The 27,933-nt window shown below is 40.2% G+C and overlaps 1 protein-coding gene across 1 annotated transcript in view; it reads right to left on the bottom strand.

Moving 5' to 3' along the window:
- Positions 1-27,933, bottom strand: part of KREMEN1 (kringle containing transmembrane protein 1) — a 70,065-nt gene that overhangs the window by 6,102 nt on the left and 36,030 nt on the right. Inside the window, exons 18-22 of the mRNA XM_083804551.1 lie at positions 22,450-22,647; positions 15,293-15,455; positions 9,393-9,484; positions 2,436-2,560; positions 1,069-1,222 (exon numbers count right to left, since the gene is read on the bottom strand). Coding sequence (XP_083660677.1) covers positions 1,069-1,222; positions 2,436-2,560; positions 9,393-9,484; positions 15,293-15,455; positions 22,450-22,647 — 732 coding nt within the window. The remainder of the gene's footprint in view (positions 1-1,068; positions 1,223-2,435; positions 2,561-9,392; positions 9,485-15,292; positions 15,456-22,449; positions 22,648-27,933) is intronic.

Below are 27,933 nucleotides of genomic sequence, written 5' to 3'. Positions count from 1 at the left end.
ACTATGAAGGATACCTCTAACCATGACAAATCTGGGAGGCCAAGAGCAGAAGGAAACAAAGGATATAGCAGTATGAACCTACGTGCTACTACAATATTGAAAGCAATATACAACTCCAATACTTCTTTTCATATCTTGGGGAGAAGTTGGAAGTGAGGGAGTAGAATGACTAATTCCTGCTCTAAGTGAAACATCTTTCTGTCCTGCTAGATGGAAACCAGAGTTTTAGAGTGAGGAGGTGGAAAGTTGTGTATTCAGAGGCTGGAAAATCATGCTGCTTTTAGTGACAGAAAACTTATAACTTGACTTTAAAGGTAGCTAGAGGTAGCTAACACCAAAGGCAGTTGAGATCTGAGAAGCAGTGATGTATCAGTACATACTGTGGACTGTTCTAGTACCCCCAACTAAACCGGAAGCCTGTACAGCAGCCAGACAACCAAGTACTCACACTGTCAACCAGTTACATTATACAGCTGGTGCTGGTATGTTTACTGAAAGGTGTAGTAGAAAGGAGGATTTCATAATATAAGAAATGATGAAATCAGTGGTGATCATAACAGCAACCTAACTTGTTTGTACTTTTGCTGTACACACCTCCCAATCTCAATTGTATTACACTGCTTTGTATTATGCAACAAGGTTATAGCAAGTCTTGTCTGGAAAGGAAAACAAAAGTGTTTTCATAAAAATAAGTTGATTTTGATGGAAATTTTATTTGAGGTGTGTCACTTGATTACATATCTGCTCTCTGGTAAGATCAGTTCTGAAGAAGTCTTGTTGTGACATGCTGTTTGTGATAGCTGAGGCAGCACCACTTCTGGGGAAGTAAGAGACACTGGACCATGAGTCAGTTGCCCGAGCAAGCATCATTTCTTGGAAGATCTGTTTCACATTATTAATGGAAATGAATTTTATATGTAAGTGGAAAGCAGCTTTATTTTACACTGAATTTAGGTGCTTTGCTGTTTTCTGTGCAACAGTTCTCATTGCCTTTAAGCCCTTTCCCCTCATTTGTTCAGCATTTGAAGCCTGTCCTTTGGGAAAACCCCAGCCTGTTTCAATACTTACTGTCAAAAAGAATGACTCTGCCATCCCCACCACAAGGCTGAGTATGGTCTCCAAAGCAAACACTGTTGCATTCCGTACTGGCTGCCTCCCCGTATCTCCAGTAGTCAGGATTATTGCCACAGAAACAGGCATAACCTGATTCCATGCCTGCAAACTTTGACAACAAAGATGCATAAGGAAGGGAGGGATATTTAAAGGAGCAACACCAGGAGGCTGTATGAGCAAGAAAGCTGGCAGCAGATTATGTATGCTTTGGAGAAGTATGTTAAGTCAGCAGTCAGAGGTCCCATCACAAACTCTATTTGTTTGATCTGTTAGAATCCTACTTAAAACTAGAAAGAAAGCTGGAATGAAGCACAACTAGGGCACCCTGTCAATCACAACTGCATAAGCAAACATACTTTCTTCTGGTATCCAAGTTATTATTAATTGGTTGCTTGCCCAAATTGCTCTGGATGCAGAGAGAGAGCTAGGTCTCTGGGAGTGGGAGTGAAACATTAGACCATTTTAACATTTAAAAATGGAAGAGAAGGAAGAAAAGAAAGGAAAGGAAGGAAGGAGGGAAGGAAGGAAGGAAGGAAGAGAGAGAGAGAAAGAGAGAGAAAGAGAAAGAGAAAGAAAGAGAAAGAGAAAGAGAAAGAGAAAGAGAAAGAGAAAGAGAAAGAGAAAGAGAAAGAGAAAGAGAAAGAGAAAGAGAAAGAGAAAGAGAAAGAGAAAGAGAAAGAGAAAGAGAAAGAGAAAGAGAAAGAGAAAGAGAAAGAGAAAGAGAAAGAGAAAGAGAAAGAGAAAGAGAAAGAGAAAGAGAAAGAGAAAGAGAGAGAGAAAAGAGAGAGAGAGAAAGAGAGAGAGAGAAAGAAAGAAAGAAAAAGAAAAAGAAAGAAAGAAAAAGAAAGAAAGAAAGAAAAAGAAAGAAAGAAAGAAAGAAAGAAAGAAAGAAAGAAAGAAAGAAAGAGAAAGAAAGAAAGAAAAAGAAAAAGAAAGAAAGAAAGAGAAAGAAAGAAAGAAAAAGAAAAAGAAAGAAAGAAAAGAAAGAAAGAAAGAAAGAAAGAAAAAGAAAGAAAAAGAAAGAAAGAAAAAGAAAGAAAGAAAGAAAGAAAAGAAAGAAAGAAAGAAAAAGAAAGAAAGAAAAAGAAAGAAAGAAAGAAAGAAAGAAAGAAAGAAAGAAAGAAAGAAAGAAAGAAAGAAAAAGAAAGAAAAGAAAGAAAGAAAGAAAGAAAGAAAGAAAGAAAGAAAGAAAGAAAGAAAGAAAGAAAGAAAGAAAGAAAGAAAGAAAGAAAGAAAGAGAAAGAAAGAAAGGCAACAGAGGGCTCTAGGCATAAATGTTTTGTCTTTGAAAACATTTTGTAAATGTACATCAAATAAATCACCTTAAATTGTTGACTTCGGCAGGAACTAATGCATGTTTGGATAGTAAGTTTATTGGAGGTCTCGCTGGTGCCAGTCAAAGGTGGTGGCTCTCCATGGTCTTTGTAACACCCTAGATTCCCTGGCACTGGCAAAAATAACAGACAACAGTCATTCTAAAGGTTTTCCTAAATACACCCAAGACACAGACCACTTTATCTACCACTTTGTTACTAAGCAATTCCTGTTACTCTAAGCTAGATCCTTGCCTTGTTTTACAAATACGCCCAGGGATAAATGACAGGTGATGAAACAGCCTCACATCTACTTAGCAATAAACCTATAATAAAATACTCTGCAATATGTAAGCTGTAGGAGTACAGACAAGATAACCGTCTGGTTCATTTCTCGTAATAGAAACAATGGGGGGGTGGGGGGTACTAAGTGGGTTCAGAAGTTTTGTGTTTGGGTTTTTTACCTTTTTTTTTTCTTTCAACTAGGATCATGTACATTATAACAATGTAAATTAAACAATGTTTTCCATCAGATCTTCAAAATAGTTACATTCTAAAAAATTTCTAAACACAGTATTTGAGAAAGGAAAACTAAATTGTTTTAGGATGGAGTTTGGTAAGTTTTATGGGAGGGGCTGTATATTTACATGAGAGATTCCTAATATATAAAACTAAAAATCTGATATGAATTCTCAGTATTTTATAGTATGTATGTAGAGATTTACTATGAGCAAAGCTGCTTAAAAACATAAAACAAACAACAACAACAACAAAATAGCACATCTATTTATACTGTTTTGATATAATGTTTTGAGGCTCTTTGATCACACCAGGCAGTCATAAAGAGAGATTTTCCCCTTCAGTGCATGATTTGTCTTCTATTTTTCTTTTATTATTGCACTTTTCATCAAAACACTGGAATTTAGCTACTACTACTAGAGACAGTATGTGTGGTCCAATAGACTGCTGTGTTAATGGCATAACATTATCCCCTAATTGTCATGTCTGCTAAAATACTTGGAATTAATAGAAATAGAAATTAGAAATAATAGAAATATATAAATAGAGATAGAGATAGAGGTAGAAATAATAAATAGAAAGAAATAGAAATAGAAATATAGAAATAGAAATAGAAATAGAAATAGAAATAGAAATAACGGAAATGGAAATAGAAATTAATATACAATTCATTTGGAAGGGACCCACATCTAGTCCAACTTCCTGACCACTTCAAGGCTAACCAACAATGAAAACATATTATTGAGGGCATTGTCCAAATGCTTCTTGAACACTGACAGGCATGGGGCATCAACCACCTCACCAGGAAGCCTGTTCCAGTGTTGGACCACCCTCGCGGTAAATAAATGTTTCCTAATGTCCAGTCTGAGCCTCCTCTGGCACAGCTTTGTGCTATTCCCTCACGTCCTGTCATCGGTCACCAGGGAGCAAAGACCGACACCTCCCTCTCCATTCCCCTGCTCAGGAATTTGTAGCACAACGAGGTGATCTCTCAGCCTTCTTTTCTCCAGATTAGACAACCAGGGATCTTCGGCCTCTCCTCATAGGGCATGCCCTCCAGCCCCTTTTATCAGCTTTGTTGCCCTCCTCTGGATACTTTTAAGGACCTTAACATCCTGTTTATATTGTGGAGACCTGAACTGTATTCAAGCTGAGGCTGCACCAAGGCTAAACATAGTGGAAGAATCATCTCTTTTGACTGTCTGCGTATCACCAAGTTCTACAGTCAGGGCTTTTTTTGCCCTTGCCAGATTGACAAGGATTATTATCATCCAGCTAACCACTACAACTTTGTATGGTGTGTGATGTGATCATAGAATCGTAAGAGAGTTTTCCTTAGTTATGATGCCTCTGACCTCTCTCTTGCTAACAGCTTGCAGCACAGTACTGTTTCAGGTTCTGACTTATTTATAGTTTTGTTGTTGTTTTTTTTTTTCCAGGAAAGGGAATACCCAGGTTTTGGTTTTGTAGCCTCTGATGTTTGATAGCACATGGATTAGGTGTTTTGTGGCTCCTTTTGAATTAGCCATTTCTTAAACAGGTGGCCATTTCCTCCATCAGATAACCTGTGTTTTAGTAAACTGACTGCTTCTGCATTACTGTATTTTCACATAAATACAGTAAGAATGGAATGGCAATCCTGAAAGTATCTTTTCATTGGATTCTGGAAGTCCCATTTCTGACTTTTCTCATACATGTCTATGTGCAACAGGCATTGAAATAATGGCCTAAATTCAGACCTTTCTATTTGTCTAATTCTAATAAAGATGTTCTCTTCCCTATTCTTTTGGTTTAGCATATACTGAGCTTGTGAACTGGTGTCAGCCTACCATTAATATCTGAATCATCTTGACATCTGGAACAGCAACAGGTCTGAGAACTTCGTCCCAGACTTAGACTATGTTGCTCATGGCAGTTTCCTCATTGTGAAGAAGACAGTTAATATAACCGGTAGTGACCAGCAACTATAGTGGTGTGCATATGCTTATACTCTTAAAGAGGATGATTATAGTATTATAAAGAAGAATGAAAGAAATTATGAAGGTGGGAAGAAAAAAAATAAAGTTTTTTTTTAATAATTAGATAATTGTGCTTCAAATGTTGTTGACAAAGTATTTTTTTTTCTAAGAATGATACAATTTCAACAGTAAATGCTTGCATATATTTATATCTTGGATATGTCTTGCGGCAATATGCTTGTAAGTACTGTTAATTCAAGTTACAGCCTGATTTAACATACCTTTGGAAATTTTCATTTGCAGCCCCACCCCAGCTGAGTACAAACAGACAGGTAACTCTCAAAAAGCTCAGTCTTCCATACAGAACATGACTTCACTGCCCAGAAAATGCTTCCTAGTCACCAGTCTAGTGCATTTTCCTAGGAGACCTGGGATTTTCAAAACCACATAGTAAAATTTTTTTTTTGGGGGGGGGAAAAGGAGCTTTATTGGTGAGAATCTTCATCCATGTCTCCAGAGGATCAATTCTCCCATGATCTCCATGCTAAGAAAACAGACTCAGCCATTTGAAAACTTCATATATTGCATACCAGTTGGGTAACATCTTAAAGCTAATCAGCCTCTTTAGTGTTCCAGTGGTATTTTAACTTTTTCATGTTTAGCTAACAAAATTAGTGTCATGGGATTTGATATAAACAGTCATTCACGGAAAAGCATTAATCTAGCCCAATACTGAAGAGCAGGTTCCAAGCAAATGCATAGTTCTTCAAATTACTTAGACAGGGAGCTGAATATGACCAAGAGTGTAGTGGGCAGCAAAGAAGGTCTGCAGCATCCTGGTCAGTATTAAGATGAGCACAGCCAGAGATCAAGAAAAGTGATTTTTCTTCTACTCAGCACTTTTTAGGACCACATCTAGACTACTGTGTCCAGTTTGGGGCCCACCAGTACAAGAAACGTTTTGGTTGACTGGAACAAGTTCAGCAGAGAGCCAAGATGCTCAGAGAGCTGGAGCACTCACCCTGTGACAGGAGGCTGAGGGAGTGGGACTCGTTCATTCTGCAATCTGAAATGTTCAGACTGGATATAAAGAATATCTTTTCACCATGAGGACAGTCACCACTGGAACAGAAGCCCAGAGAGACCATGCAGTCTATGTTTGGAGGTTGCAAGGAAGTTGTCAAGATCTGACTAGCTAAACTTGGTCTAACCTGTTCAATTGAACAGCTTGGTGTAATCTTAGAGCTGGTTCTACTTTCAGCAGGGGACTGGACTAGATGATGTACTAACGCCCCTTCCAACCTATGGTATCTCACAATCCTATGTGTATGTATTAAATATAAATCAATGGAGAATCAAAATGTTTCTTAATAAGTAGCAACTGAATAATTAGTCTGACCTTCAAAAATTTCCAGCATTATCTTTTGCCTTAATTTGGTCTTACTGTTTAGCTTACTAAAGAAGCTTGACAAAAATGTGTTAGTCAATGTACTGTGATTAATAGTCATGCTGATCAGTGATGTCTTACTGTTACATTGCCTTCTCCTGTTTGTATCTAGTTCTCCTGTGCTTAAAAGGTCACTTCTTTTGTGCAAGTATGCTGTTTTTCTTTTATGCAGTACCTGACACAATGAGGTCCTGACAAACACCAGAGCTTCTGGATGCTACATGTTAAGACACATATTAAAACATATAAAATTAATGCTTTTGAACTCAAAGCCATGTTTCAGATGTGTTTATCCAGTGGCCTGAAGATCCTCCTAGTGAAATGGTAGTATATGCAGAATACTCTCTCAATATGTAGATCTTGTGTGAGATACTCCTTTGTTCTTGTGTTAAAATGTATATATCAGTCTTACCAAGTGATCAGTACAGCTCTGTACAACTACCCTGGCTCTTCCATTTAACACTTTATCAAATTTATTATATGACACACGTGCACACAGGAAATAAGCTTACAGTAATGAAATCTTTTTGTGGTAAGAGACACATGTGGGCCATAAACACCGAGGTGCAATTCAGCAAGACAGTGAGCCTTACTTACTTTTACCTTTAGTGTGCGTATGCTCTTATTTGAATTTCAGTCTAACCTCGTTGGAAAAGAGACCAAAAAAGCCAGGAATAGCTGCAGCGTTGAAAATAAACCATCTAAATCATTCAGACATAGCTATGCATTGAATAGTTCATATAAGATACACATGTTCTCTGAGGACTCATGGCTGCCTTTTTGCCTTTTATTTTGTTTATATCGACTCCATCAGACAAGACATTAAGAAAAGGAGAGGAGAGGAAGAAAAAGAAAGTCTAAGCTCCTAGTGGGGCAACCACCGTCTTTTGCATTTATGACCATCCATTCTCAGCTAACATTGCTAAATTCTATACAGTGTGTTTACATGTGCATAATACATTTCTGAATTAAGCATTTCATGTTAAATATTAGTGAACAAGACATATGATACAATCACTGTCTATGAAAATGTCTTAACTGTAGATTCCTAATTGTTACAGTGAATCACTGTATGCAAATGTCTCTAGATAATAAAGAAGCTTCATATTGTTGGCATTGTACTGGTATTATGTAGATATAGCTTATAGGTACATTATACTCCAGATACTTGTATTTTCTAGTAGTAAACATAATCATGTAAAAGAAGCTTATATGAGACAATTTTTTACTTTCTAAAATTTTCAAATGGGCTTTTTTTACACAACTGCTTTTTTACTCTATCATAAGACCCAGTTTTGTTTTATGTACGCCACAAGTTAGTTTTGATGGTCCTATGATTTATCATCATGCCTACTGAAAACAGAAAATATGGTAAAGAATAAAAGTTTTTTTGACTTACACAACTTCATTAACCATAAGGTTTGTATTAAGACTTGGAAGGACTTGCAATGTACAGTTTGCTCTAAGTTGCTGTAATTCCTTTCTCTAGTATCCTGTTTCAGTGCAGTGCTTGAAGCAGCTGCTGCTGGTCAAAAGGACATTTTGTAAATATAAGTCTGGATTATCTTTGCAAGTAAATGTCCAAATTTAAATCCCCAGTTCCCCACCACAGAGAAAATGATTGAGGCTTGTTTTAAAAGGATTCTTTGTGTAGAACAAATGAAGTGGAGAGAATTTGCCTTCCAGCTTTTTTACTGGTGTCATATCCAGAGATTTTGCAAAATCTGTGGTCTTTAAAGAAATGCAAATTCTTTAATTTGAGACCTAAACAAATGTATTAATTATAAGGACCATGCCTCTTAGATAGGCCTTTGTAACTTAGAAAATGATAGTAAGATGTCCTCTGAACAATGAGCATCTGAGTGTCAAACAATTTTGTGTTACTTAAATTAGATTCCTTAATCTGCATTTAAGTCTAGGTAAAAGTCATCTGACAGGGTCACACTTACATATATGTTTGCCTAACTTGAAGATATGAATCATTTGCTCACATTCACAAAAAGAAAAAAAACTGTGGACAAAATAATAATAATAAAAAAAATCACTTTAGATCTATTTTGCTTTGTTTGGTTTTGTTTCCTTAACTTCAAGTAAGAAATGTACTTCTTTCACTCAGAAGTATTCCTACAGAAAGACAACTTATCTGATACTTAACAGTATACACATAAATGATCTCTTAGAAGTAGAGCACAGAGAGCAAGTAAAGGCATTAATGATTAGACTCAATAAAACGTTAAGTTATGGTTGCTAATATTTAGGCATATGTTAAAAATGCCATTCTTAGGCATTTATCCTGGAGCCTTCAGGAATGAAAATTTGGGAATATATTGACATGAACCATGGAAAAAGAAATCGATTTTGGACAAGTTAAGTAATATAGTATATTAATAATAATAAATTCTGGAAGGAATGTTCAGGTGAATAGCTTGTGAATTATCTGTTTAAAAAAAAAAAAAGAGAAAAAAGGAACAAAGTTGTGTTTCTGGATTAACAGCAATTCTAAGTATATGCACCTGAAAAAAACAGAATTCTAGTATAACTAACAAGTAGCCATCTTTTCCCTGTGTCACTCATACTGTCCTTATTTCTTTCCAACAATTCTGTTTGTGGTCTGTTACACACATTAAACTAATGCCATTCATTTTACAAATGACTTGCAAATGATGGAGACATATGTATCCTTTTGAAAAGTTCATTAATCATTTCCTATTAATTTTTCTCCTCTAGACTTTACTAAATGAATGGCCCATTTCTATGGGTTCAGAAAACTAGCAGTACTTCATAAGTTTTGAGTGATTCTCTGTCTTGTATTTTAATGTAAATAATATAAGCCAGTAATTCTGAGAGGAGATAAAGAACATAGCAATGGAGGGACAACTATACAGTAACCTTGTCATTAACTCTAGAGATGTTAAAAATACTGCTTAGTTTGCAAATGAAAATAAGCTGACTGGTCTTGGAAAATCACTACCCACTGCTGTATAACTGCCAGTCTCTGTTGAGCAGAGATGTGGGCCTAAAATAATTACGTGGTTCTCTTACTTCGGCAGGATGGAATCTCACAGTATTTCCAATATATTCCATCCTCATGCTCTGCAATGTAGCACCACGGGCTGACATCTCCATCGGGGTTCCTGGGAGAGAAAAACTGAGAAAGTGAGTGAAAAATCAAATGTTTTCAAAGACTGTATTAAATATATTAAACCTGAGTTTCACCGCTGTTTTTTGTTCTAATGCCTACTGAATATTTAACCTGTTGAACTTACATGCCAGCAAAAATGAAAAAGCCAACAGGATGTTCAAATAACTTTGGTTATTATAGTATGCAGCAAGCATAAAAGGCTAGTGATGTCTAAAATATAACTTTTTTTTTCTTTAACTCTGAAAGGTGCAGAGCTATTTCTGGACAGTACTGACAGAGAGGAAGATTTTGAGCACCATGTCCTGTGTACAGGTTCCTTAGACTCCTAAACTTGATTTCTGCCTCAGTACAAAGTAGTCCAGAAGCCATCTTTCTGTGTATAAGGACAAAAACATTTATCTGATAAAGTTCTGAGGAAGACTGAGGTCTGAGGAAGTTCTGAGGAAGATTGAGGCAGGTGATCTCCATGGGTGACTCTCTGCTGAAAAGTATGGAGGCACACATCTGCCAACCTGACCTCTTGTCTAGAGAGGCTTGTTGCCTGACAGGGGCTTGGATAAGAGTCATCATGGAAAGGATGCCAAAGCTTGTCCATGAGTCAGACTAGTACCCTCTTCTGCTTTTCCATGTGGGTGCTAATAACACCAAAGGTAAGTCAGAAAACATCAAGCAGGACTTTAGAGATCTGGGCATGGTGGTTAAGGGTCTGGGAGCCCAGGTCATTTTTTCCTCAATACTTCCAGTGAGGGCGAAGGACGGGAAGAGGTCGAGACAGATATTCCAAGTTAACTGGATGCACCACTGGTGTTGGCAACAGGGATTTGGCTTCTACAGCCATGGAACCCTGCTTGGAGATCAAGAACTGATGGGGAGAGATGGGCTCCACCTCACTAGGAGGGGCATGCGTGTCTTTGCTAACAGGTTGGCCAATCTGGTAAGGAGGGCTTTAAACTAGAAAAGATGGGGGAAGGGGAGAATTACAGGGATGGGATAGGCAGCAATAAGTGGCTCAAGTCAGGATGTCTCCAGTGGGTGCATGCAGCCAGGGAAGTGAGTGCAGGACATGACTATGAAGGATCCTCTTGCACCCCTTCTGGGAAACCTGTAGGCTTGATCACCTCCCTGAAATGCTTGTATAGCAATGCACATAGCTTGGGGAATAAACAGGACGGATTGGAGATCTGTGTGAAATTGCAAGGCTACAATCTCACTGCAATTATAGAAACGTGGTGGGATAGCTCACGACTGGAATGCTGTCATGGAGGGCTACGTGCTTTTTAGGAAAGACAGGCCAGGAAGACAAGGTGGTGGAGTTTCAGTTTATGTGAGAGAGCAACTGGAATGAATCAAGCTCTGCCTAGGGGTGGATGAAGAGCAAGTTGAGAGCTTATGAGTAAGGATTAAAGGGCAGGATACCATGGCTGACACTGTTGTAGGAGTTCGCTACAGACAAGCTCATCAGGAAGAGGAAGTAGATGAAGCCTTCTACAGACAGCTGGAAGTAGCCTCAAAATCACAGGCCCTGGTTCTCATGGGGGATTTCAACCACCCGGATATCTGCTGGAAAGACTATACAGCTACGCACAAACAGTCCAGGAGTTCCTGCAGAGCACTGATGATAACTTTTTGACACAGGTAGTCGAGCAGCAAACAAGGAGAGGTGTGCTGCTGGATCTTGTGTTTACAAACAGAGAAGGACTGGTTGGAGATGTGAAGGTTGGGGGCAGTCTTGGCTGTAGTGACCATGAGATGGTGGAGTTCAGGATGCTGTGAAGAGGAAGCAGGGCAAGAAGTAGGATTGCAACCTTGGACTTCAGGAGAGCCAGCGTTGGCCTCTTCAGGAACCTACTTGGAGGAATCCCATGGGTTAGGGCCCCAGAAGGAAAGAGGGCCCAAGAGAGCTGGTCAGTATACAAGCATCACTTCCTCCAAGGCCAAGATCTATGTATTCCTATGAGCAAAATGCAAGCAAAGGGGGCAGAAGACCTGCTTGGATGAGTAAGGAGCTTCTGGAAGGACTCAAATGGAAGAAGGAAGTATATAGAATGTGGAAAAGAGGACAGGCCACTTGGGAAGAATATAGGGATACTGACAGAAGATGCAGGGATGTGACAAGGAAGGCCAAGGCCCATTTGGAGTTAAATCTGGCAAGGAGTGTCAAGGACAACAAGAAGGGCTTTTTCAAATATATCAATAGCAGAAGGAAGACTAAGGAAAATGTGGGCCCACTGCTTAATGGGGTGGGAGCCCTGACGACAAAGGATACAGAAAAGGCAGAATTACTGAATGCCTTCTTTGCTTGCGTCTTCACTGCTAAGACAAGCCCTCAGGAATCTCTTACCCTAGAGAGAAGAGAGGAACTCTGAAGAAAGGAGGACTTTCCCTTGGTCAAAGAGGATCAGGTCAGAGATCTCTTAAGCAAACTTGACACCCACAAATCCATGGGCCCAGGTGGGATGCATCCACGAGTACTGAGGGAGTTGGCAGATGTTATTGCTAGCCCACTCTCCATCATCTTTTAAAGGTCATGTACAACAGGAGAGGTGCCTGAGGACTGAAAGAAAGCCCATTTCACCCCTGTCTTCAAAAAGGGCAAGAAGGGAGACCCAGGAAATTACAGTCAGCCTCACTTCCATCCCTGGAAAGGTGATGTAATCACTCATCCTGGAGGTCATCTCCAAGCACATGGAGGTGAAGAAGGTCATCAGGAGTAGTCACCACGGGTTCATGACCAACCATGACTAAGCCTGACCAACCTGATAGCCTTCTATGATGGAATGACTAGCTGGGTGGATGAGGGGAGAGCAGTGGATGTTGTCAACCCTGATTTCAATAAGGCTTTTGACACTGTCTCCCATAACATCCACATAGGCAAGCTCAGGAAGTGTGGGATGGATGAGTGCACAGTGAGGTGGACTGAGAATTGGCTGGATGGCAGAGCTCAGAGGGTTGTGATCAGTGGTGCTGAGTCTAGTTGAAGGCATGTAGCTAGTGGTGTCCCCCAGGGGTCCATACTGGGTCCAGTCCTGTTCAATTTATTCATCAATGACCTTGATGATGGAATAGAGTGCACCTTCAGCAAGTTTGCGGATGACACAAAACTGGGAGGAGTGGCTGATAACCCAGAGGGCTGTGCTGCCATTCAGAGGGACCTGGACAGGCTGGAGAGTTGGCAATGAGAAACCTCATGAAGTTCAACAAAGGCAATTGCAGGGTCCCGCACCTAGGGCAGAATAACCCCATGTACCAGTACAGGCTGGGAGCTGACCTGCTGGAAGGCAACCCTACAGAGAAAGACCTAGGAGTCCTGGTGGACAGCAGGTTAACCCTGAGCCAGCACTGTGCCCTTGTGGCCAAGAAGGCCAATGGTATCCTGGGGTGCATTAGGAAGAGTGTTGCCAGCAAGTCAAGGGAGGTTATCCTGCCCCTCTACTCAGCCCTGGCAAGGGCACACCTGGAGTATTGTGTCCAGTTGTGGGCTCCCCAGTACAAGAGAGACATGGAGCTCCTGGAGCGAGTCCAGTGGAGGGCTACAAAGATGATTAGGGGACTGGAGCATCTCTCATACGAGGAGAGGCTGGGAGATGTGGGCCTGTTTAGCTTGGAGAAGAGAAGACTGAGAGGGGATCTTATCCACATGTACAAATATCTGAAGGGAGGGTGCCAAGAGGATGGGGCTGGACTCTTTTCAGTGGTGCCCCGTGGACAAGAGGCAATCAGCACAAACTGAAGCATAGGAGGTTCCGGCTCACTATGAGGGGGCACTTCTTTACTGTAAGGGTGACAGAGCACTGGGACTGGTTGCCCAGAGAGGTTGTGGAGTCTCCTTCTTTGGAGACTTCCAAAAAATGTAGTCTCCATCCACCTCGACGTGATCCTGTGCAATGGGCACTAGGTGACCCTGCTTGGCAGGGGATTTGGACCAGATGATCTCTAGAGGTCCCTTCCAACCTCAACCGTTCTGTGATTCTGTGATTCTGTGATTCTGTGATGAGAATTGTTACGTCTTTGGTCTTGTTGGACTAATGGAAGCTGTGAAGATGGCATGTTTTTGGTGGAAGGACTCACATACCAATACAATACTAGACAGCTTGATGGGTTTACTTGTTTTCCAGGCTATTTTCTAAAGAGAATACTCAATTTCTATGGAGTTTCTCTTGTGGGAGGTGTATTTTTCTTTACTCCAGTAAGAAGATGAAGTGATTCAGAAGAGAGTCAATTCAGAAATTGGCAATAATGCTTTCTCCTCCTATGGCTGAAAACAGAGTCCACAGGCACAACACATTGAAGAGTATTATACTGAAGCACCGATGAAACCAATGTAAAAGATCCTGAGTAAGTCTCTTTCCTCCCTAAACTTCACCAATGTTATTCAATAAGAAATCTCCTCCTAGGTTATCAAATGCCACTGACTTCTTTCATCAATGTGCTCATCTGTCTACTGCATATCAAGCAGCAGGCAGACCTCTTTTCTGCTGATCTTTTCTGTTCTTTATTCTTCTTAGTTACTCCCTGTTAACTGGCTGACTGTCTCTGCCATATTTTCTTGAATGGCTAGTTCTGATGAAATACAGAAAAACTACACAGGACCCTGTGTTTGTGACATACCAATTGTGCTGAACACCTGCAAAATTCATTGTGCCTCAGTTACCCTGAATTATATAATTCACAGTGAAATGATTTCAACATGAAGGTGGTAAGTATGTAAGCTCTTCCCTAGAAAAGCCCATGACTTGCTAAACAAAGGCATCTTCTGGGAGAACTGAGATGTGATTTGAATCTTTTCATGAAGAAGACATTACAGCTTTTCTTGCTATGTCCTTGATAAATGCTTCAGTTCTGAATCTCTTGGTTTAAACGTCTCTGACTCCATATGCATCCTAGATGAGCTGATGATTATCACTGTTTAAAGGGATATAAAAAGAATGTATCTATCAGGTTATCAGGTTTTTCGCCACCTATTTCCACAGCAAGTGCAGGTGGGAGTAAAGACTTAACTGGTCAGTCTTGCAAAGGCAGAAGTGCTATTTGGACATGCACAACATCAGAAAGCTATATGTTGCAGGCTGAATGCTGAAGAGCCTGCAGAATCTAAATATCTCTGAACTTAGGTGGTATACTAGTTTTTAGCATCGTGAATTCTTATTTGGCTCCTAAATCCTGAAGTTCTTATTTAGGTTTCATTCTGAATTATATCCATAGTTATGGAGGACTTCTCTAGAATGCAATGAAATGAGAGTGGATTTGCCACGGTTTGAAAAGGTATTGTAACCTCTGACAGTTGAACTTTTAATGTCTAATACAAGCTCTAAGTCACTGAACAGCTTGTGCTGATAATTTTTAGTGACTATATAACTTTCTCTAATGCAAAACTCTTGAGACATATTGTATAACAGAACCACATTTGTATGTGAGGACAAAAACTAAAATGTTCCAGAGACTCACTAATGCCTTTTTACTACTTACTTGGATCAGGGTTTGTTTGTTTGTTTGTTTGTTTGTTTGTTTTTTAATTATCTCTACCTTATCTTTAGTCTTTCTCCATTGCGCCAAATTACAGATTGGATATATGATATGGACTGTGGGTGAGAGCTGGGTTGAAAAATATTATTCTACTAATGGTGCTTGTATGCTCAACCAAAGATCCAGGGTACTAATTACAAAAGAAAACAAAATCTGTTAGATATTTATGGTTATGACATTCTTCACTATTTGACAGGAAGTTTTCTAATTTTGTGTCAGCTGTTTAAAGTAAAACTGGGTATATAAGCAACATTAGTAGCAATGAGATATTCCTTACCTGCAGTAGTTATGCTCTCCAAGCCCTCCCTCCCCATTGGGATATTTCAAAGTATTATATGGATGCTCAAAGGTCTCATTCCAAAAAAGACAAGGTTTCCCTGCGTATTGGGAGGTCTGGTTCTGAGTGCCACGATAGTCAGCCCCATTTGCTGTATAACATTCTGGGAAGAAATGGAAATGGAAAAAGAGAGAGAGAATGTATGTAGGCTTAGCGTTTGGTTGTTCTTCCCTTATCCTCCACCCCATCTCCAAGAATCCAGTTTCCTTTCAATTAACATGTTTCCTGCATTGTATAGGCAGCTAAAGATGTTGCTTGAGATCTACATTTTCTCTTAGAGTCAAACACCTATTGAAGGGATTATGATTTTATTATTTTTACTAAACAATGTATAAGATATCCTGGTTATGGCTGAAGAGTGACTAAGACAATTAAAATACATTTTCTGAGTGAGCAAATTACATTTTGTACTGTTTTCTCTGTGTTTTACTAGTTAGGCTGAATGTGTAACTTGTTAATTTTCCAAAAAGAAAAGTAGGTGATGTTTTCAGTCTGCCACTTATCAGCATATTGCCCAAATCTCATTCTAGTTTAACTAACTTTGTGAACACCTGTAGTTGATAAAGTGAAAGATTTTGTAGGCATGGATCTTGCAAACATATCCTGATTTAGAAAAATTCTTATGCATTTTTCCTCTGGACTGAATTTCAGTTGAAAGGGAGCTCCCTGTATACAATATAATCATCATACTCCTATCTGCCATAGAAGCATTTGCATTCAGATTAGAACTTACAAGTCAATATTCTTTTGCTTCACTCACATTTTCTCCTATTTATGATTGTTTTCCTAGCTTCCTAATATTCAGTAAGTTAGAAATCAAAGCAGAGAATGATTTTCTAGTCATGAAATACACTACCCACTTTTCAGCTGAACTACAAATCTCTTGCTGCATGGCTTTGCTCTGTCTTAATAATGACATCTTCTGATCAAATAAATATTCAAAAGCATGCATATTTTTACTTTCTACTAAAAATAAAACATTGTTGGACTGTTGCCCTGTAAGGGTGACTGACTACTGGAACAGGTTGCCCAGAGAGGCAGTGGATTCTTCCTCCTTGGAGATATTCAAAAAACATCCTGTGTCCAGGGAAATCTGCTTTAAGTGACCTTGCCTGAACCGAGGGTTTGGACAAAACGACCTCCAGAGGTCCCTTCCAACATCAACCATTCTGTGATTCTGTGATCACCTTCCAGAAGTAACCACTGTAAATAAGTCAATCCTATTTATAATTAATACTTGGTAACATTTGTCATCCATGCATTTATTTAAAACTAGTATTAAAATACAACATTCCATTATATAATAAAAATTGCTGTGTTACACTGCTGTAACCATTTCTTAGTACTGCGTAGCATTACTGGGGAAAGTCAGAAACACCTCTTACTAACTACAGGCTGGGCAACATTCTGTTTTATTTGATAGCATTCTCTCTTTTTATCTAATTCTCTCTCATGTAACAGCTACATATATATTCTACTCTATGGCCCTGAAGGAAAGGGAGAGTGTTCTGCTGTTGTACCAGCCCTGAAGTGCTGTCTGCTCATCTCAGGTGTCCTCGTCAGATGTCCCTTACAAAAGAGGGCTAGAAAGACCCTTAAAAATGTGGTTGCAAATGAAAGAGGAAGAAACTTATCTTAGTCATATTAATCTGTATGCTTTTATTTTTATTTTTTATTTTTCATTTAGAAATACTGTGGCAGAAGGGAAAATACATTATTAAAACCATGCCTTTGAAATCAGTTTAATTTGGGCTCACATATATCAAAATGGTGCAATTATAATGATTATTTCACAGTTCTGTTAAACAGAAAATGAAAGCTGATGTTTTTTGTGCCTTCAGTGTGCATTATCATGCCTAGGCAAGTTAGAATTTCTTTTAAATGAAGCTTTATTGCTGAGGATACACAGAAAACATGTATGCACAGCTATTAATGGATACTGATACCATCTCTGGATAGAAAGCTATCTAATCTAGCAAAACCAAGCTTCAGATTAATACTTATCCTTACTTTAATTTACCTGACCTCATCAGCCATGCAGGTGAACTACATACATTTACTTCAAAATGCAAACCTGTTTTCCAGTATTCAGGTCACCACAGACATTTTTATAAACACAAAAAAACTTTCGAAGTCACCACATTGTTGCTACTTTCTTCAATAATTCTTTTGCTTTGCAATAAATGTCAAAGTTTTTCTATGCCATAGAAAAATAAATAGCTGAAAAATATAAGCGGATGAATTTGACAGAAAAGGGAGGAAAACATAATCAAACTGGACAAACTAAATAATGTACAGTATAAACATGCAGTTGTGAGGAGTGATAAACACAGCCAGAAAAGATGTCTTCTTCAGTTTAGTGCTATTACTTTTTTTTTCTTTCTTTTCAAATCTCAACTAGAAGCAATATGTACTAACATATACTCAGAAATGTGAGGAATGCTACAATACCTGAATGTAATGTAGCACACAGGCTAAACTGAAGTTAACATCAGGCCATTTGAGGCTCTGCTAAGACTGGCCCATGCTTTAACTTGAAGTAGCAACTGCCTTTCATTTTCATGTTCAGCATTTTTTCTTATTTTTTTGAATGGCTTTCTTCAAACTTCATTGCACTAGTACTTTAAGGATATTGTATGGAAGGAAGAGTCAGAGCTTGCTTCATTCCCTTTAGCTATAGTGTTCTGTTCTCAAGATAACAGGTATCTGTAACAGTGCTTCCTTTGTTTCTTTGCCTGGCCAAGACATTTGGGGAAAATGAGCCAGCTGAGCTGTAGTGAAGCTCCCCTGCTTTTTTTGGCATTTTTGTTAGATGTGGAAAGGGGAATGAGTGAGATCCCATATAAAATGATCAATTAGCCCAGAATACCTGAAATTAAAACTTTATTTTAAATCATGGCATTTAGCAGTTGTTACCAAATGAAATACATACCTTTTTTTTTTTCTTAGAGGCAATCTGGTAGGAAATTTTCATTTATTTAATGACTGATAATAGTTATTTTGCCAAAGCACTGACATACAAATTTTTCAAGTAAGTATTGTCATTAAAAAAAAACAACAAAACAAGCAAACAAAAAAAACACCTCAGTCCTACTCTCTTTTACCTTAAACAATCATCTTTGAGATCTACTAAGATATACTTTGTGTGGTTTTCTATAAAATTCCTAGTAACGTTGCTCCAGATCCCTCAGCATATTCAGTATCTTGGCAGTAAATAGCTGAGTGCTTCCATTTAGCATACATAGCAATTTCTCTGTATGTTCTGCATGACAGCCAAGACACTACCTTAGAGATCTCACTATGAAATTAATATTCAGTGTATTAAAGGTGAGAAGTGAGTGTTTTACCTGCAGGCTGTACTTTCAAGACAAAAGGCCTAAGAGATTCTACAGAGGAGCAGGTTAGAAACTTTGTCCTTATTTTTGTCTCACACTACTGCTGCAATGATTCTGTGAAAAGACAGTCTTAAAAGGTCAGACAGATTTGTCTGCACAAAACTAATCCAAATGAAATCATCTAAATGAAACAGTCAGGAAAGAGTAGATTTAACAGTATTAGTAACAACAGTTGGGCTTACGCAAATTACCTGATTTATGTTTGGTAGATTATGATCATATAGAAAAAAGGGGCAACAAACAAACAAACAAACAACAACAACAAAAACAACAAACAGCAGGAAAGGACTGGAGTGTCATTGTGGTTGACAGATTTGTCACGATTCCTGCTCATGCACCCAAGGCTCAGTTTAAATCATCCTTCCAACCATAAACCTGTATTAAATCACCAGATTTTTTAGAAAGTACACAGAGAAAGCTGTGACAAGTCAAAGTTTGAAGTCTACAGACTTCTCGTATTTCTAAGATGCTAGTCAGCTGGGTTTCAGACAATATCTGAAGTAGAAGCTTGCGTCAAATCCATGATTAAAATCAAAGTGTCCATGATGATTTCACTCTATTAACTACCGAACGACCCTGTTGCGTCTACTGTATGGTGGAGAAGTCTGCAAACAGCAGTAAACAGAGACAGACCCATTGCAGAGGTTTTATTCATGAAAAGCTGAAAGGTTACAACAGGTCCTGTTCAGGATAATGCTTATGAGACTCAGTGAGAAAACATGGACTGCAGTGTGCTGTCAGGACTGTTTTTTTTCCAATACATCTGGTGCCATGATTGACAGAAAAATAACTTTTTTTAAATGAATACTGAGACTAGATAAGTACATTTTGAGTGGCAACTGCTAGAAACAAAAAGCAGAAAATAAGCCTGGGGATGGTTGTCCACCATGAGTGAATGCTCAGTGTGAGATACAGGTTCACAATTAGTTTTATTAGAGCCAGATCAACATTTGGAAGATCAAACAGCAGCTGTAGTAGAAATTTTTTCCATCTGTCTCAGTTTCTTCTTCTTCAGTGTAGGGACCTTACAATGATCATTTTTGCCTTTGTTACTTTGGAACTGTACGACTGCCTGCACTCCACATGGGCACCACTTTAAAATCATTTGCAAAATTAAGGTAGTGCAGAATATAACAGACTGACTGCTATACTGAATGAACCACTACTGATAAAACACTGAAATTTCCAAGCCTATATTAGCTTCCAATGATTTTCTAAGATGGACATACAAATATTGGTCTTAATCTCTGAAGTCCTTGATAGCAAGAAGCCCAGTTACCTGAGAAATTCTATATTTCATGTCTCATCATGACTGATGGAAATAGTACAAACATTTTAATTTCATCTGCAGTCTTCTCGGTACAAATGAGAGGAAAAGTAAAGAAAACAGCTACTCAAGAACTCTTCCTCTTCTGGCTAAGAAATAGGAAATCTCTGATCATTCCTCAAAGTCCATCACTTCTCAAAAACATATATTTAGTAATATTACTGTCCTGGTTCCAGTTAGGACAGAGTTAAGTAGCTCATAGTAGCTGGTAGGGTGCTATGTTTTGGATTAGGATGAGAAGAGCGCTGATAACATGCTGATGTTTTAATTGTTGCAGAGCAGTGTTTACACCAGGCCAAGGACTTTTCGGCTTCTCGCTCTGTCCTGCCAGCGAGCAGGCTGGGGGTGCAGCAGGAGCTGGGAGGGGACAGACCCAGGACAGCTGACCCAAACGGGCCAAAGGGGTATTCCATACCATCTGGCGTCATGCTAAACAATATATAGGGGTGGCTGGCGGGGGTGGGGGGCCGGCTGCTCGGGGATAGGCTGGGCATCGGTCAGCGGGTGGTGAGCAATTGCATTGTGCATCACTTGTTTTCTTACACATTATTATTGTTAATACTATTACCATTATCACTATTATTATTATTATTGTTATTATTATTTTCCTGTCTTAATAAACTGTCTTTATCTCAACTCACCGGCTTCACTTTCCCGTTTCTCTCCCCCATCCCAGAGAGGGAGGGGGGAGGGTGAGCGAACGGCTGTGTGGTGTTTAGCTGCCAGCCGGGTTAAACCACAACAATTACAAATCGCAGACTGAAGAGATGGAGATTCAGGATGGTTTAAATGACATCTTAGAGTATACTTGTAAGTTTGGGGTGCATACATAACTTTTGTGGGAGACTGAAAATTCAGAATAACAAGCTCATTACTATTTAACTGAAAAAAAAAGTTACTGGTTTTATTTGTTTGCTTTAAGTTCTGGAAGCTACTTAGAGTGCTAACTAGCGGCAGGAGACATTAAAGGTTAACAACAATTATCAGCTGAAAACTAGCCTACACAGGCCAGAAATTATCCTACCAGCAACAGTCAAAAAAGAAGCAAGGTTTTATTTTAATAATCTGTAGATAAACGAATAATTAAAGGTAAATTAAAATGGCTGCTATTTAAGTATTATGTTTCATTACAGTGGCGTGATAGCCACAACTTTGAATGTTCCGTGAGGCTCGAGCAAGAAATAAAGATACCTAGAATTTATATGGATAAGAGTATGGAACCAAAAGTGCCAGGCCTGATAATGACTAGGTGTCAGTTGCTTGATGCATTTGTTTTAATATTGATTTAAGAAGAGTTTTAGGACATTTCCGTTCTACCAAACTGTTCTCCTAGTTCTTGCGGGACTCTGCAATTTGAGCACTCCTCCTTAAATGAAAGCACTCTATCTAGGTGCAGATGGCAACAGTTACAGGCACTAACCAGATGCTGCAGTCTCTAATTTGATTGAAAGGGTATAATTAGACAGCAGAAACACTTCAATGAGAGAGTAATGCACAGAGGAAAGGACAGAAACCACTTAACTGATGCCAAGATACCCCTGCAGTAACAGAGGCAGGGGCCCACAGATGGAAAGGGCAGAACACCCAAATTACCTTCCTCTGATGAGAGCATTTTTGTTTCCTTATGGATATGTGAGTAGAGATTCTATTATCATAGGTTGCCACAGTTCTTCATGTGGGAACACTGATTAAAACCAGAAGAAGCTTCAGGAGATCAAAGAGACAAATATGGCTTCTGTGGTCATTATTAAAAATATTTTTAGGAGTGCAATGGTCTTCTCTGAAATGCAGTTTTATCAATTTAACCAAATGTTCATTTGCATATTTTCATATGATTGGTCTGAAAAATCTTATTCTATATTATGTTATGATGTAAAATAAATGAATCTGAGTAGTATAGAACTGTTTTATACCTCCCCAGCTGAAAAATTAGTGTAGTATTTTTAGATTTCAATACTTTGCTACTAAAATTAATACAAATGTAAAAAAAAAAATCCTTATAAAATCTACCAGACTTGGGTACATATACTGTAACAGGGGAAACAAACAAACAAACAAAAAACAGCAGACATGAACTAAAGAAAAAACACAGGAAAGAATGATCTTTGTTTAAAACTGCGATTTTAAAAATTGCTAGAAAATAACTCCTCATTTGTTCAGTCAGCGACTATAAGTCTGATGTGATGCTACGAGAGCACTCAGCTGAAAATTTCTCCTACGCAGTATAGGGTCGTTCTGTACGTGGTTTAAAAATCTCTCTCATGCTACATAGCCACACAGACACGCACAAATAATCTTTTGAGGTCCTCATCTGCAATAAAATAGTCTTATTTAGTGTTTGTCCAAAGCAGACAGTAGTTACAGTGAACACTCACCTGACATTTGATCGAACCTTGTCTTAAGTATCCGTCTACACAGTAAATATGAGCCTGGGAATGTACAGATATGCAGTTCCATGCTTGTGCTCCCAGGCAGTGAATGAGTTGTTATAAGCGAGCTTGCTATTCTTGGGAAAATTTGATTACTGACCTTCAATCTAATCACTTTTTCATCATATTTGCCTTTTCTGTTTTTTTTTTTTTAATCTGAAAATATGCTATCTGAATGGCCAGTTGGAGCAAGCAAATTAGGATATGAGCATGAGCAGCTCATTACTTCTAATGCTTAAAAGTATGTATTTTGCACGTTCTTTTCTTTTTTTTTTTTTTAATTCATACAATACAAACATGCTATATTAGTCACAACTTTGTAGCTGTTGGCTGGTTCTCAGCAGCAAGATAATATAAACACACTTGCTTGGCTTGTGATTCTTTATCACTGGAAGTTAGAATGTATGATGTAGCCCCAGAGGAATTTCTGTTCCTTAATACACTCATTTGTTTTCTTTGTGAAGTTTTAAAACTGTTGTTCCACTGTCAAGCATGGCAGACTGAATCCCTCTGGAAATTTTACCAGGATGGGCTATAACCACTGTGCGGATGGAGGGAGTGGTACTGCACAACTGCACAACCACTATGGTGTGATATGACAAAGAATGCAAGTTTTGCAGCTGGCAGCATGAAATCTCTGCCTTCTTCCCACTTCTTTGGCTCCACCCTACTGAAATCCATTCACATAACTCTGGACTTCGAGTTACACTCTATGCATGTACAAGCATGATATGCTGAAGTATCTGGACTGACTATTTCACTTCGTATCCGTCTGGTTAGAAATGCTTTTTTGGATATTTGCATGACAACTGCTCCAGGCATATCAAGTGGAACTGTTTGACTGTATCAGTGAGACAAAGGCAGATAAAGATTACAAGAGATACGAGGTTTGTAAGACAAGGCTGAAACAGCAGTTTAAAAGGAAAGACTCAGCTGGGAAGGACAAGGACATAGTGATCCACTATTGCTAAACAGGAAGATATCAGATAGAGGAAGATAACAGAGAAAGGAAGAGAAGACTGACAATCATATAAATTTCTGACTGGGAAATTAAATGAACAATGTAAATATAGAAACTAAAAGTGACAATATATTGCACTGAGTATGTAGAATAATATTTGTTCAATGAAACTAATATGTGACACAGACTTCAATTTCTTTGTAATACAAAAATCACCAAATTCAGACAGTCCTTTAATGATAGGCAATCCATTACCCGTCTCAAATTTCTGATTCACTTGACAAATGTGGTGTGACTGAAGTTTGAATGCTGCAAATTTCAGTATTTGAATTAATAGAAACTGTTAGACATCACACAATGAAGCAGAAACACTGTGAAAAGTAGCACAGTACTACATGCAAAAAAAGTATTGTTAACTCAAACTGTTGTCAATACAAGCCGTTTTTCATAAGGCAATTCCAGAAATTAAAGATTCTCCCTGTCTTAGGAAATGATGGTGTGATGCAGTCCGTATTTTGTCTGCATCTTTTACAATGTATGAAGACATGTATTCAATAAAAATAAATAAATAAACAAACAAATAAATAAATAAATAAAAGAACAGGCCTTAAAAACACACTATATGACAAACTGCCTTATGAAAGAAATATTAACATTTGTCATTTCAGAATTCTGCTAGCTTTGAATGCAACTTGATCCAGCTGATCCCATTTCAGTCCTGTGGGATGAAGGGTGAGGAAAAAGATTCTGAGGTATGGTTTGCACAGATTAACAACTCTGCAGATTTTGTACATGCCACATTGTACATGCCATACCAATTAGAGGTCATTATTGAAGAGCAGATGTGCACTGTTTTCAGGTTCATTAGCAGAAGACAGGTAGGTGGCTGTGCTTCCTAGATCCATTATCCTTTGCTACCAATTCACCCAGTGTAACATTCATTTTTTCCCCTGACAGTTGCTTGTGCTCAGGCACCTCTGTTACCGTTAGTGGCTATGAATACATGCAGTTAGAGGTTGGCTAAAGCATGGAAGTGCAGTTGCATAAACAGCCTCCTCTAAATTGCCTATGAACCAAACATTCGTACAGGGATATATCCTCCACTTGCTCATGTGCAGCCTGCTGTGAAGAATACAGCCACCTGTGCAATGTGTTCTGTCCACAGTTCAGCTCAGAAACCTTAAAAGATGACATGCTCCAACTCAAGTAAATGAAGGATTACCTTCTCTGTGCAACATGCATGGCCTGATTGTACTGGGAACAGACCACTAGACATGGCCTAGGTATATCCTTGTCTAGGCTGTTCTCTGCTGAGATGTTGTAAAGTTTACACTTTGAGTTCTCTTTCTGGTAAAAAGGTTGGTTTTTTTTTTTTTTCTTTTTAAAGAAAATTGATGTAAATCTTTCCCAAATCTAATTAAGTGCACCTACAAAAACTTCAAAATGAGAAAATATCTGTTCATGGCTAAAGGAGCAAATTATATATTACATATAATATATAAAAAATAATAATTATAAAAAGGGTTAGAATATGCAAAACATATCCAGGAGGACCATGCATATGATGACTGTGGCACTGTGACCATCCAGAACAGCCACTCTAAATCTTGCGAAGCAGGACTAGTGTTTACCAGAGTGGTACTTGAAATGATCAGTACCAACCGAAGTGAGCACAAAAAGGTGCAGAGAAATTTTATGTGAAAAATCACTGAAGAACTCGCTAACCATCCGCGAAGATTCAGGCTTCACAGATTGCTTGGCTGAACGAGAGATGTCTGTGACTGGCAGGGAGCTGAGGCAGCACGCTACATAGAAGTGAGATGGCCACCGTCCAAGCTCTGGCTCCGTGGCCCCAGTTCTGCCCTGCTGCCACTAATTATTTCATTTCCCAGTGAGTAAGTGTACCCAGGCCCTGCACTCCTCTCTCCCTGCGGATGCCTCCGTCCTGCAGACCTAGCCACCAAACCACTTCGTTAGAGAAATGTGCTTCATACACTTTCATACGGTGTTCCAGACTCCCATCTCTGCGAGCACAGGGAGATCCGCAAATACCGACGCGCTACAAACAGCGCACGAAAATACGCCCGAAAATACATCTTTGTACGAGCAGCTTCGAGCCGTGCACCGGGCTGGTGAGCCGGAAGGGATGTCGTCGCGAACTCCAGGAGGTGCTGCCGGGCGGCAGAGCCGTGCCGCGGCGGGCTGCGTGCCAGCTGCAAGTCTGCAGAGTTCGGCAGCACGCCGGGCAGCTCTCTCGCCACTCAGCCCCGCGAGAAGACCGTGGAGCAGCCCCAAACGCACTCCCCTTCCCCGTTCCGCGCTAAGCGTCACTCACCGGAGAGAACGGGCTCGCGGCAGCAGCTCAGCGCCAGCCCTGAGAAGGCCAGAACGGCGGCGAGGGCGGGGGGCTCCATGGCAAGGGGCCGCCGGGCCGCGCCGCGCTGGCAGGCGGCAGCCGCAGCGCTCCCGGGGCAGAGGTGGTTGCGGACGGCCGTGAAGAGCGCAAAGTGCGGGAAGCGGAGGCCCTACTGCATGTGTCCTGTAACTGCGCCCCAGCGAGGTGCCGAGTGGCAGATGAGGGATCCTATTACCAGCCATGTGACAGGAAAGGATAAGAAACCAACATCCCAACCTGCTGGTCCTGCTGCATCAGAGGATCGCGGAACTGCTGCTTTTACGTCTGACACCGACGGTTTTGGGCTGCTGGTGCTCGCCCCGGGTGCCAGCACAGGGGCTCCGCGGAGCCCTCCTCGCGGGCAGAGCCGCCTGTCCACCAGCGAGGCAGCGGCGGGGCCACCCCCGGCACCAGCCCCGGCACCAGCCCCGGCACCGCCCAGCGAGCCGTGTCTCTCCCTCGGCATCCCCCTCTGGCCTCTCGCAGACAGTCCCCCGACTGTGGCCGCGGAAGATACGCGGCATAGCCCGTCAGCCCCGCGGCCCAGCCGAGGGCTCTGGCTACGGCCGGCCACTGTCCCGGCCCCGCGCTCGGCCTCTGCTAGGCTGGGGTCCCGTGGGGACTGCCTGCCAGCAGATGGGAGCATGCAGATGCAGCGTGTCTCTCTTCCCTTCGGAGAAGGGCGCGGGAAGGAGAAAGAACGCCGCGCTCGCACGGTCGCTCTGCGGGGGCACGGTGGGGCCGCGAGGGCGCGCGGTAGGGCCGTGTGCTCCGTGAGCTCCGTGAGCGTCCACGAGGGCGGTGAGGTGGCAGCCCCGCGCGGTGCGATGCGGGAGAGTCGCTCTGAAGTTGCAGAAAGGCACGTCCCGCCCAACGGAGAGGACGGGACGGTGAAAGTATATTGGTGCGGCCCGTGCACAGAAGGCGCGGGGAGGAACGACTGCAGGCGGACCGCAGCTCCTTGCGTGGCCCGGAGACGCGGCACGGACACGGACGCGGGGACTCGCGAAGATGCATACGGACAGGAACACGCGAACACACGCACGAACACACACACGCACAGACATAGGCAGAGACAAACACATGGACAAACGCGTGCGTACACGCGGACAGGGAGACGAGACGCCACAGTGAACACGGAACAGAACACGGAACCGAAGGAAAAAGCTCAGTGTAGCTATCTGAAAATGGTGAATACAAATGCAGGGCTAGCTTTTTTTTTAAAAAAAAATCTACATGAGGGCAGCAAAGGTGTTTCTTTGTCAAGATGGAACATTATGAAGCTGTAGTTTAGACTTCTGCAAAGGTTTCTTAACTGACCTGTTTGACTTTTCAGCAATGCCAGTGCTCCATTGCTAAAACCAACCACCCAAACAAACAAACAAAAAACCGTAGCAACAGACAACAAACAACACCAACAAGGAAAATAAATTAAAAACAAACAAAAAAAAAAACACCACTTAAAACAACAGAAAAGTTACACTTGCTTTGTCAGGAATAGAAAGAGAGCAGACATTCTTGTCCTTACAGTTTCCCTATACCCATAGACCCATGTCCCTGTAGACCCATTTTACTGCTCTGAAAGAGGAACCAAACAAATATGGGTTTTATGCTTTAGCTGTTACATCAGTACATGCTATGGTACATCTATCTCACTTTTAGTATGCAGAAACATCCCATCATACACAGTTGTAATGTTGTTTTTGAGGTGAAAAATATGCTAATAATCTATTTTGGTTGTTGTGAGATATATAAAAAACAGGAACAACAACAACAAAAAAAGATTGCATACCAACATTAGATTTACATGTATATTTTAATATCATAGCATAATAATGTCATATTCTTATTTCTTTGAGCCAAATTCCTACTCAGTGTAGAACTTTTTAAGCTTATGAAATAATGAAAAACAGTAGCAGTGTCCTGCTAGATAATGTTAAGCTTTTTCTGGGGTTTGTTTTTTAATAGTGAATGCTGAAATATTTAGTTCTTCCTTATGAATACAATATATATATATGTATGTTCAGTTACTTGGCTCAAGCATTCTGCTGAAATTCTTGATTCTGAGCTGTGG

The sequence above is a fragment of the Anser anser genome, assembly GCF_964211835.1.
Source record: "Anser anser genome assembly, chromosome: 18".
NCBI lineage: Eukaryota > Metazoa > Chordata > Aves > Anseriformes > Anatidae > Anser > Anser anser.
This window is presented reverse-complemented; position numbering and strand designations above follow the sequence as displayed.